This window comes from Carcharhinus amblyrhynchos, chromosome 12 (genome assembly GCF_965287045.1).
Source record: "Carcharhinus amblyrhynchos chromosome 12, sCarAmb.v2.hapA, whole genome shotgun sequence".
Lineage (NCBI taxonomy): Eukaryota > Metazoa > Chordata > Chondrichthyes > Carcharhiniformes > Carcharhinidae > Carcharhinus > Carcharhinus amblyrhynchos.
Genome location: NC_137335.1, coordinates 57,109,451 through 57,122,381, shown reverse-complemented (window position 1 = coordinate 57,122,381; position 12,931 = coordinate 57,109,451). Strand labels below are relative to the sequence as shown.

General features: G+C 40.2%; 1 protein-coding gene across 3 annotated transcripts in view; it reads left to right on the top strand.

Annotated features, from left to right (window-relative positions):
- The window catches only part of utp25 (UTP25 small subunit processor component), a 33,004-nt gene that overhangs the window by 7,766 nt on the left and 12,307 nt on the right, over positions 1–12,931 (top strand). For 2 of the 3 annotated variants that reach the window (XM_080200579.1, XM_080200577.1), the window contains exons 2-6: positions 1,670–1,709; positions 2,600–2,837; positions 2,994–3,194; positions 5,248–5,333; positions 8,520–8,930. In XM_080200579.1, coding sequence (XP_080056705.1) covers positions 1,670–1,709; positions 2,600–2,837; positions 2,994–3,194; positions 5,248–5,333; positions 8,520–8,930 — 976 coding nt within the window. The remainder of the gene's footprint in view (positions 1–1,669; positions 1,710–2,599; positions 2,838–2,993; positions 3,195–5,247; positions 5,334–8,519; positions 8,931–12,931) is intronic. The other variant, XM_080200578.1, reaches the window with a different exon arrangement.

Below are 12,931 nucleotides of genomic sequence, written 5' to 3'. Positions count from 1 at the left end.
TGAGGCAACAGTGCTAATCATTGTGCTGCCTGTATAAAAGCATGGAGGTAATGTTGGAGCTGTACAGAACATTAGTTAGACACATCTGGAGTACTGTGTGCAGTTCTGGTTGTTTCACGAAAGGAAGGATGTGATTCTACTAGAGTGGGTACAGAGGAGATTCACCAGGATGTTTAGGATGGAGCATTTGAGCTATTAGGAGGATTGGATAGGCTTGGATTGTTTTGTTTAGAGCAAAGAAGTCAGAGGGGAACATGATTTGACGTATATAAGATTGAGGAGTATGGACAGGGTGAATATGAAGCAGCTGCTCCCTTTGGTTGAGGGTCAGTCGAAGGGGCATACTTTTAGTGTAAGGGGCAGGAGACTTAGAGCGCACTTTCAAAAACATTTTTTCACTTGGAGGTGGGAATTTGGAATGCATTTTCTGGAACGGTAGTGGAGGTGGGAAATCTTACCTTTTTAAGAAGTATTTTGAGCACTTGAAACATCAACGTTTTAAGGATATGGAATCAGTGTGACTTTAGTGGTGGTTATTGTTGGTGCAGACTCGATGAGCCAAAGGGCTCTTGCTGCACTGTACGACTGAGTTTTCCGCTATAGTCTTGATGTGCCTTGTGGAGATATGATCTAGATTTGAATGGCTGCTGCTGTCTTTTCATCCATATACTTCATTTTTACATTTTAGAACTTAAGAACATAAGAAATAGGAGCAGGAGTAGGCCATCTAGCCCTTCGAGCCTGCCCCGCCATTCAATAAGATCATGGCTGATCTGTCGTGGCTCGGTTCCACATTCCCGCCCTCTCCCCATAACCCTTAATCCCCTCTCATCAAAAACCCATCAACCCGCGTCTTAAAAATATTTAGCGAGGTAGCCTCCACCACTTCAACGGGCAGAGAATTCCAGAGATTCACCACCCTTTGAGTGAAGAAGTTCCTCCTCAACTCCGTTCTAAACCGTCCCCCCTTTATCTTGAGGCTGTGCCCCCTAGTCCTACTATCCTTTCTAAGCGGGAAAAGTCTCTCCACCTCTATCCTATCCATCCCATTCATCATCTTGTACGTCTCAATGAGATCTCCCCTCATTCTTCTAAACTTTAACAAGTACAAGCCTAATTTATTCAATCTCTCCTCATAGCTCAACCCCCTCAACTCCGGAGCAAGACCTCCCTACTTTTATATTCAATCCCCCTCGCTATGAAGGCCAGCATCCCATTCGCCTTCCTGACCACCTGCTGCACCTGCAAGCTGGGTTTTTGCGACTCATGCACAAGAACCCCGAGGTCCCTCTGCACTGTCGCTTGCTGCAGTTTTTCGCCACGTAAGTAGTAATCCTTCCCACCATTATTCCTACCAAAGTGGACCACCTCACACTTGCCAGCATTAAATTCCATTTGCCATTTCCTGGCCCATTCGCCGAGCCTATCTAGATCCTTCTGTAGACTCTCCACACCCTCCGCACAATTTGCCATTCCACCAATCTTGGTGTCATCAGCAAATGTCGACACCCTACACTCGGTTCCCTCCTCCAGAACATAAAAAACATAACATTTTGTGTTTGAGGGAGCAACCATGTTTCTGCACAGTTGTTGTTGGATTTATAGAAGCAATCTAAATTGTATCTTAAAACTAGTCAATTTTGTGTAACTTTTAGATATTATTTTTCAGGATATTGGAAAAAGCAGAGCCAGGTCAAATTGTTGAACTGGTGAGTTTCAGTTACTATTTTATGTTTTAATATGTTGATGGTACTTTTTCAAAGATGGAATGCTTTATGTCCAGGTTAAATTTAATTAAACAACTAGCGTTGAGCTAAATTGCAGTTGTGCATGTACCCTGGGCACAGTATTAGATGTATTGAAAAAACATGTTCTTCACCAGAGTAGGCATTGATTGTGCATCTTTTAAAGCAGAAAAAATTCTAAGGCACTTCACTGAAGCATAATCAAGCAAACATTTGCCAAGACAAAAAAGGCAATATAGGCCAGATGACCAAATATTGATCAGAATGGACTTGGGGGTGAGGGATTAAGAAAATGATTTTAGAGTATGAAGATCTGAATAGCTAAGGAGAGAGAGATAGCAATGCACAAAAGAGTCAATCAAAAAAATGTCAATTGTTGGGAGGCATTCTTGGAATGGGAAAGATTAGTGGTAAGGGTAAGACGAGTAAAGAATTGAACACAGGAATTAGAATTGAAAATTGAGGTGTTGAGGCAATTAATTGGATCCAAAATATTGTAGCAAGGACAGTGATACAGGCAGTAGTATGGGATAGGATAAAGCCAACGGGGTTTTAGATGAGCTGAAAATTTGTGGATAGTTGGGAATTGGAAGCAGATAGGTTTGGAGATAACAAAGGCATAAGTGTGAGTTTTAGTGGCAGTGGTGCACAAAAATGTAACTGAGACTGTATTTGTGATGGAGGGTATATAGGGTTGGAAGCTTACCGTAATGTTGAATATGGTGCCAAAAATCTGAATAATCCAGTTCAGTCTAAGGCAGTGGCTAGTGAGGTACATGGAGTTCATTTATGAAATGCCCATAGATAGTGACTACAGATATTCTTGAGATTGTTTTTAATCCAAACAATTTCAGGCCGACAGCTCGGAGCAGTCTGATTCAGAGAGCGATGCAGAATCTGGCACAGAACAGATAACTCCCTACCAACAACTGTGTTCCACCTTAAAAAATGTTGCAGAGGATGCAGACTCTGTCTCTGACAGTGACAGTGAAACGGAATTTGAAGAGGAGGCGGAGGAGGAGGACCAAGATGATGATGAGGAAGAAAAGGATGGCAGTGAAGTTGATGATGAAAATGAACAAAAGGAAAAAGGTGTTATTTCTATTGTGTATTAAATGACAAGATGGCGATTCTTACACTTTAAAAATCAAAATCCATTGTAAAATTTGTATACTCTGCACATTAAATCATAATCTGTCATTTTATTTGAGATTTTCCTTTTTTCCCTTGGTTGTTACCTCATGTTAGCAGATGCATTCAGTAAAGATGATACGGAAAACAATGCTGCAGCAAAAGAATTCTCAGAGGATGAGATAGTACATGATGAAATTGGAAATGCCAGTGACCCAGAAGCTGATTTCACTGATGTTAAGAATGAAGCTAAGTTCTGTCTAGAAAGTAATTTCATTGAAGATGGAAGTGAAGATGAAAGTGATAATAGTTCTGAAGGTAGGACTTTTCTGACTTCCATTTTTTTTTGCTTAAGTTGGGTTTCGTTGTCTACCACTTGACCAAAGTAGTAGTATTCCACAATATTAATGTGGATTGAGCAGGCTGATGAGCATGAGCTGACTGAGATGTCTACTTTGTAGTTCATGTAATGTGATTTTTTTTTGTTTTTTATTTTTGAATATTGTGCAGATTTCCATTAAACTACATGGAAATTACAAAACAGCTCAACCAGTTTATATCCTTTCTTACTCATCACGAGCAGATAACCTAAACTTGTGAACCCACTTTTTTCCCTTTATTTTTTAAATTACACGCCTTGCCTGTTCTTAAATGTTGTTATGATCTCCAATCATTGTTAACTCTGCTCATGCATTCCCCAGCCCCCCAAATTTCTGCATTTAAAAATTCTGCTCTGCATCTGTACATTTAATTTTTCACCTAGATCTTCAGTCACCCTCTCTCACCCCTTGATAACTTTAAACTTCTCTGCCAAATCACCTGTTGATCTCTTTGAATGGAAAAGTCAAAGGATTAGTAATATCCTCCTTATTCTGTACTATGCATAGCATAAAGGGCTAATTCTGTGGATAGAAGAATACAAGAAATTCAGTAATATCTTTTCAATGTTAGTTTGATCATATATCTATTGAAATTATGATTTGGATTCAGTAACTTGCAATGGGAAAATTGACTGCAATTTGATAAAAATCTGGAATTAAACATCCAATGATATTCATGAAACCATCATAAAATTTGGTTCACTATTGTCCTTTAGGGAAGGAAATCTGTCATCCTTACATGGTCTGAGCTATGTGACTCCAGACCCACAGCAACGTGGTTGACTCTTAGATGCCCTCGCTGGTGGGCAATAAATGCTGGCCCAGCCAGTGAAGCCCTCATCCCATGAACAAATAATTAAAAAAAACATGCATTTTGGGATGAGGCAGATAGGGGTCTTTATCTTCTAAGATGGATTTTGACATCCAAGAGCTGCTGGCTAATTGGTGACCTGCAGCTTTGTTACCAGCAAGCCCACCTGTTAGAACGGCCACTGCCTGGTATTGCTGGAAGCTTGGAGCAGAACCTCCAGGGCTTGTCTACATGGGATTTGAGGGGTTTCAGAACAGGGCAGGAAGGTGACTTCCTGTAGAACTCTTCCTTGCTGTTAGCAGGTTTCTTTGTTCCCATAGAAACTCCCCTCCCCCGCCCATTCACATCTTTTCGTAAGTGGAAAAGAGCAAAACTCGAGGCTGTCGATATAAAATAGTCACGAACTTAGGGAATTCTGATGCTTTACCCACAGAATGGTATGAATGTGGAGCTTATCCCACAGGTGGTAGTAGTTGAAGCTAATAGTATAGATGTCTTGAAGGGAGGCTGTCTGAGCAAATAAAGGAGAAGGGGTCAGGGCTTATGCTGATAGATGAGGATGAACGAATGGATCATAAATGCCTGAATAAATTGTGTCCCGTTTCTGTGTTGTATATTCTATTTTTGTGCTGTCCCATTTCTGTGCTGTATATTCTATGTAATCCCATGTTTTTTTTAAAATAAAAGGGTTTTTGGCTCCATACCTGTGAATTTGTACTATGGTGTGAGCTGCCACCCTCTCAAGCATGATGAAGAAGTGAGGCAGGAACTGAAAAGCATCTTTTTTTAAACCAGAAATAACATGAGCTATTGAAACAAAATTGTGAAATATGGTTTTTGATGGTTCAACTGAGGTTATCACGTTCAGAACCTTTAACTTAGTATTTTATTTGAAACTAAGAAGAACACTTGACATCTTGGGTTTTAGAACCTCACTCTCACTCATTCTCACAGAACATTTTTATATTATGGCTATGTGAAGCTGAAACATATCCTTCAGTCGTGAAAGACAACATCTATTAGGAATATGGAACAATCAGAATAGCCTAACCTTCTTTATTTAACTATGTTTCAGTGTATAAGCTGGATAGCTCATTACATTACTGAATTATGGAAATCTTAGTTTTGAACATTCAAGTTGTCCTAATTTTGTTTAAAGGAATACCGTATTTTCTTTCAGATCCATTTAAGCAACATATGGACACAGAACTAGAGGACGATGATGTGAAAACTGTAACAGAGGTTAAAAGTACGATGCAGTCCAAGGTAATTGTCAACTAATAATTTAGCCTTCGAATTCTGAGGAAGTTAAAATGGTTAAGTTTCCATCATTTTGGCCTTTTTGGAGGAAATGTAACTAGTGTACCTCCTATGACCATTATTCGCAAGTTGTTAAAGATGTTTGCTTGAAGAAACAGGTTAGTACAAAGCATTTCTGCGGATTTAAGGAAGCGGTTATTTTGCAGCTTCTGATTTGTATAGCCTTTCTCCATCTGTTGGTATTACTGTCAATGCCTATCATTTTCTATAAAGATATATTTAAATTTATAAAGCAATGAGACTAGAGGTGACGTGTAAACTGTTACCGCAAAGTTGGACAGTGATGGAAGCATATACCCTGCATTAGTTTGGTACGCAGAAATAAATGATGAATGACTTGCTCTTCTGTGTTCACTGGTCATGTTCTGTAATTTTTTTAAGAAAGCAATATATTTCTGTATTTGGTGATTAAGCACTTAATAGCTGTTTGAATACTTGCTAGTGAATGGACTGAATTTTGGACTATAATCGTTTTGTGCAGTGATTTTATTTGGCAATTAAAATTAAGTCAGAGGTTTACAGTATGGAAGCAGGCCCTTCAGCCCAACTTGTCCATGCTGGCCTTTTTTAAACCCTGAAGTTAGTCCCAAGTGCCTGCATTTGGCCCTGTTCTAGGTAAAATAATACCTCCTGAGACAGAGAGTCAAAATAGTGGGTTTTATTCCAAAGCTTTGGGGAGAAACTGACTCCAATTAAGGCTCACCAGACTTCTCATAGAACACAAACACAAGTGGACATTTATACATTATGAGCTCCAGCTGGAATCATGATTCAAAGTTCCAATTCCTGCCAGACTTCCGTTCTTCCTTCCTGGGTTGTGATGCAGCCCCAGAGTTAATCAGGAATTGCAGTCCTGCAGGCAGGAAACCACTTCTGCAGAGTACCGGCATCCCTTCTTTGAAGTTACTTGTGCGATTGTGGCTGTCCCAGCAGGACTGTTCCTGTTAAAAGCCGGTATCATGATCTGCCATCAGCAGCTGTTAAAAGCTGGTATCTAAACTACCATCTGTGTAACGATGTCTACTAACACACATAGGTAAGATTTGCAAAGTCTATAAAATAACAGTAACATTTAACTATCAGCTGTTATAAAAGTTTCACATACTTTAACATGAACAAATAACTTGTGTTACTGCCAGGAATAGTATAAGCTTAAGGAGATCAGTCATGATGAAGGGTTATGTTTGTACAAAATCCATTAACCCTTTCCCTTCAGGTACAAAATGCATTCAGCTTTTCCCTATTTCAACCCATATCCCTCGACACCCATCTTACCCATGTAACTGTCTAAATGCTTTTTAAAAGATAAAATTGCACCCGCCTCCACTAATACCTCTGGCAGCGTGTTCCAGACACTCACTACCCTCTGAAAAAAAAACTGCCCCTCTGGACACTTTTGTATCCCCTCGCACCTTAAACTTATGCTCTTTAGTTTTAGACTCCCCTACCTTTGGGAAAAGAAATTGACCATCTAGCTGATCTATGCCCTTCATCGTTTTATAGATCTGTATAAGATCACCCCTCTACCTTCTGTGCTTCAGAGAAGAGTCCCAGTCTATCCACCCTCTCCTTTATAACTCAAACCATTAAATCCTGGTAGCATCCTAGTAAATCTTTTCTGCACTCTTTCTAGTTTAATAATATCTTTTCTACAATAGGATGATCAGAACTGTACCCAGTATTCCAAGTGTGGCCTTACCAGTAATGTCTTGTACAACTTCAATAAGACATCCTAACTCCTGTATTCAATGTTCTGACCAATGAAACTAAGCATGCTGAATGCTTTCTTCACTCTATCCAACTGTGACTCCACTTTCAAGCAGCTATGAACGTGTACCCCTCGATCTTTGTTCTGTAGCTCTCCCCAATGCCCTACCATTGACTAAGTCCTACCCTTGTTCAATCTACCAAAATGCATTACCTTGCATTTATCTAACTTAAACCTCATCTACCATTTGTCAGCCCACTGGCCCAATTGATCAAGATCCTGTTGCAGTCCGAGATAATTTTCTTCACTGTTCACTATGCCACCACTCTTGGTGTCATCTGCAAACTCACTAACCACGCCTCCTATATTCTCATCCAAATCATTAATGTAAATGACAAATAACAGTGGACCCAGCACTGAGCCCTGAGGCACACCACTGGTCATAGGTGTCCAGCTTGAAAAACAACCCTTTATAACCACCCTCTGGCTTTTGTCATCAAGCCAATTTTGTATGCATTTAGCTACCTTACTCTGGATCCTGTGAAATAACCTTATGCAATAATCTACCATGCCGTACCTTGGCAAAGGCCTTGCTAAGGTCCATGTAGGCAACATCAACTGTACTGTCCTCATCTACCACCTTCGTTGCCCCTTTAAAAACTCAATCTAATTTGTGAGACATGATTTTCCACTCACAAAGCCATGCTGACTGTCCCTAATCACCCTTGCATTTTTAAATGCCTGTAGATCCTCTCTCTCAAAATACCTTCCAACAGCTTACCACAAATGTGAGGCTCATCGGTCTGTAGTTCCCAAGCTTTTCCCTGCACCCCTTTTTTAAACAAAGGGACAACATTTGCGACCCTCCAATCTTCAGGCACTTCACCTGTGACTATCCATGATTCAAATATCTCAGCTAGGGGACCTGTAGTTTCCTCCCTAGCCTCCCACAATGTCCTGGGATACGCTTCATCAGGTCCCAGGGATTTATCTACCTTGATGCACTTTAAGACTTCCAGTACCAGTACCGCCACCACTAATATGTACACTCCTCAAGACATCACTGTTTATTTCCCCAAGTTCCCTAACATCCATGCTTTTCTCAACAGTAAATACTGATGAGAAATATTCATTTAGGATCTCGCCCATCTCTTGAGGATCTGCACATAGATGATCTTGTTGATCCTTAAGAGGTCCTGTTCTCTCCCTTGTTACTCTTTTGCCCTTTATGTATTTGTAGAAGCTTTTTGGATTCTCCTTTGTCTTACCTGCCAATACAATCTTGTGTACCCTTTTTGTCCTCCTGATTTCTCTCTCCACTCTACTCCTACACCCCCTATACTCTTGAAGAGATTCACTCCGAGGTATTCAAATGGGCTCTTTCCAAGCTAATGTCTAGTGTGTATGCTTTGTCTTTTTACCAGTGGACTACGCTTGGGCAGCTAGTATGGACCAGCCGCCTACCAAAGTACACTCTTGTCAAAGAGCTGTCCAGTGAATGTTTGAAAGATCTTCATCTTCATAAACCTCTAGCAACAACATGGCCTAAGACTAATGGCCAACTGCTTTCAAGAGAGGGTCAATTGAATCAGCAGGGTGTATTTACACCACTTCAACAAGGACTCTTCAATATAATAAATGGTTACAAGGATTTGTATTATCCAGAAAGAACAGCAATTCAAAATGGAGAAGAAGTTCGCCATGCCTATTGCTTACATGTAATGAATCACATATTGAAAGCAAATACACAGGTGCTGAGCAACAATGCTAAGTGCCGAGATCAAAAGGCAGAAATTGATGATGACTTGAGGGATCGGGGAATTACAAGGCCCAAGGTAAGGAGCATTTCCATGTGACAACAGAGAATGCTAGTAACACCGTATGGGTTATTTGCACTCAAATAGATAAAATGCTGATATGTAAATTGAACCTTCACTAAGTGTAAGTATTGATGGAGTCGGTGGTCATGTTGTATGTTGTCACGGGCAACCAATAATGTGATTTGTGCCACGTAAGGGTTATCTATAATCTGACGGACATCATGTCCAATGTGATCAGAAATGGTTATGTAGGGATCAAAAAACCAGCAGGTTCGAAGCCTGTGTTCAGAGTTCATAGGCATGAGAAGGGCTGGCTCAAAGAGTTTGTTAAATAGACTAAAAACTATGGCATTAAATAAACATCGCAAGCGTTCAACAAAAATGGATTTATTAAACTAAAATCAATGAGAAAGATCTGTTTGTGGTTTATTAGGAAAGTTAATAGTATTTTATTAAAAGAAGAGGCTTGCGATGTTGCAAAAAATAGCAGTAAGCCTGAGCATTGGGAAAGTTCTAGAAAGCAGTAGAGGAGACCAGAATGTTGATTAAAAGGGAAGAAACAGAATGTGGAAGTAAACTAGCCAGGAACATATGAACAGATTCTAAGAGTTCTAAAAGGAGGCAATGATCCCAATGCAGAGACAGAAGAAATTACATAGGAAAGTAAGAAATGACAGAGGTTGAAAAGATGTATTTTGTGCCTGTCTTCACGGTAGAAAAGCAACCAAGGGGATAATAAGAGGATTAACATCAGCAGAGTAAACGATCAGATTGAGTCAATTGGCATTCTGAAAAAACCCCTTCTGACAAATTTGAGTTTTTTGAGCATGTATTTTTAGGGTAGCTAGATGGCAGCTGGTGGATGTCATATGCATGGATATTTCAAAAGGAATTTGGAACCGCACTACCATAGAATCCCAACGTGTACAAAGAGACCATTCAACCCATTGAATCTGCCCTGACCCATTGAAAGAGCCTTATCCAAGCCCACTCCACCTGCCCTGTCCTATCACCATACTCCCATGCATTTACCATGACTACTCCACCTAATGTACACATCTTTGGACACTAAGGGACAATTTTAGCATGGCCAAACCATCTAACCTACACATCTTTGGACTGTGGGATAAAAACCAGAGAAACCCACGCAGACACGAGGAGAATGTGCAAACGCCACACAGGCTGGAATCCTGGGGAGGTTCCTTATTATATTTCAGAAAGGTGCCCCGACCTGTCAGGAGCCAATGTTGCTGGCAGGCTGGAGCCAGAATGGTTAAAAATTTGGTAGAGAGAGCTGGTGATACAGCTGGCAGGCTACGCTCCATAAAGTGAGAAATTCTTCCCACAGTTCTGTTATTGGGTTTACTTGCTTCTGTTGACCAATCAAAAGGGCCCTTTTGTGCCTCAACAAATCTAGCATTGCAATAGCAGCCAACAGTCCTTCAATTACTACTGGTACTTGACATCCTAGTTCCCGTGATGCAGCAATTGGAGATGTTACGTAAATATCAAAATGATAATTTTATTATTGGTGTGGCAAATGCAACACTGACTAAGCACCAATGTGCCAAGACTGCATTTTAAATCCCAGATTATTTATGGTTGCTTGTGCTAAGATGCAAACTTTTCCATGATAAATTATCTTAAATTAAGCCCCATTCCTGAAATATGTCAAGGCCAAAAGTTGTAAAAAGATGCAGAAAAATGGGTGAATCTGCTAATTACTAGTATTTTTGTATAGCTCCTATGTATCACGCACAAAGTTGTAATGGCAAAAGTTTGGCATCGGGTAATTTACCTGACTTAGATGCACTGTAATTAGGGAACATCTTGGTGGGAAATTCTTTTTGAATAAAGCCACAGTCATTCTCAAACAAACATTACCCCATCAAACTTTGATAGGAAATATAAGACCGTAACTGTGTTACCACTGTTCTGTTTGATATAAGAATATAAGAAATAGGAGCAGGAGTAGGCCATCAAGCCCTTCGAGCCTGCCCCGCCATTCAATAAGATCATGGCTGATCTGAAGTGGATCAGTTCCACTTTCCCACTGTCTCCCCATAACCCTTAATTCCCTTGTCTGTCAAAAACCTATCTATCCGTGACTTCAATATATTTAGCGAGGTAGCCTCCACCACTTCAACGGGCAGAGAATTCCAGAGAGTCACCACCCTTTGAGTGAAGAAGTTCCTCCTCCACTCCAATCTAAACTGCCCCCCCGCCCTTGAGGCTGTGCCCTCTAGTCCTACTATCCTTTCTAAGCGGGAAGAATCTCTCTACCTCTACCCTATCCATCCCTTTCATTATCTTATACATCTAAGATCCCCCCTCATCCTTCTAAACTCCAAGTACAGACCCAGTCTATTTAGTCTCTCTTCATGGTCCAACCCCCTCATCTCCGATATCAGCCTAGTGAACCTCCTCTGCACTCCCTCCAAGGCCAAAATATCCTTGCGCAAATGCGGCGACCACACATCTGCTTTGCTTTTAGAGAACATAAATTTTACCATCGACTGCAATCTTGTAATTCTTGCCAGGACCCTTGTGTGGAGGACAGTGATGATTGTGTCACTCCTAGTAAGTGATTCCACAGACAGTGATTTTGATGATCCATGCCATGTGGAGAGGAGTCAGTTTAAAACAGCAGGCTGGGTCCTTTCAATGTGGCTAGCCCTTGCCACTGGTGATTCTCTCTAGGCATGGGCTGCCGAGTGGGAAGAATTCCTCCCCCTTGCCCACCCTCCCTCCAGGCAGGCAATAGACTATAAACCACCCATTTACATGTTGGGTTGCTCAAGCAGTGTGGCAAATATTGACAGCATAGTAACTTAAATAGCCACTCAAGGGTTTTAATCAGACTCCTGTCAGCAAGACAGTCCTTGAACCTTGTACATTATATAACCTCAGCTCACCGATTGGGAGGACATTAAATTCTGCCCTTTCCGTTTCCTCCCAGGAGTACTGAGAAAAGGAGCTAGTTCATTGTGTACTGCACGCTCAGATTTCCAAAATACACTTCCATCTGGCAATTTCACTGGTAGCACAAATTTGAAAAACACTTTATCTTGCTGTGCCATACTGTACCTTACGGATCAGATCTAAGCCCCTCACAATAAACAATATTCTATTAGTTTACCTAATTACTAGCTGTACCTGAATACTAACTTTATGCGATTCATGCATTCAGACATCCAGATCCCTTTACATCTTGGAGTTATGCAATCTCTCATCATTTAGATGTGTTTTATATGAAATCTTTTAAACAACATATTTTACCTTGCAATAATTGTCATTTGATTTATTTTTTAAAAGCACGTTATAGCAATGCAGAAGTTAAGCTGACATTTGAAATCATTTGTTAATTGTTTAAGTTTTAAATGATTGAAAAGGTATGCCTTAAGTTTATTTCCCTTCTATCATGAAGGCATTTAATTCTTTTGAGATGAGGTTCCATGGTGTCACAGCCCTCCTAGTTGGCTATTCTTTTGTGTTGTTCTATGCAATGAATGTCAGTTGTCTATTCGATTGTAGAGTTTGATGCAGTTCAGTCTGATCGTGCTCTGGCCTAACTATCAAAAAATGTACTTGGGACCCATGACTGAGTTATTTAATGTTTCAAGTGGACCCTCAACGTCTTTCAAAGAGATTTTAGCATCATTGACCACTTGTGCTTATGCACAATGCTATTTAACTCTGTTTTTGATCTCTGTGCACCATTAAAACGATGAACACCAAAATACTTTTTAAAACTAACAATTTTAATTTGTAGCACCTGAAAATTCTTGAATGATTGTTAAATCATAAAATATTTATCTGGAAAAGTGGGCTCGATTGCTGATGCCTAAATAAAGCTTTCTTATTAAGAATCGGTGTTTATTGCCGTTTACAAAATTAATGAGGTCCATGAAATTTTAATGATGTCAACAATAAAGTGAATATAAATAAATTGTAAACAACTTTGTCAAGCAATCTTGGTGACCCAAAGTTGAAACTGACCATTGAACATCAGTTGG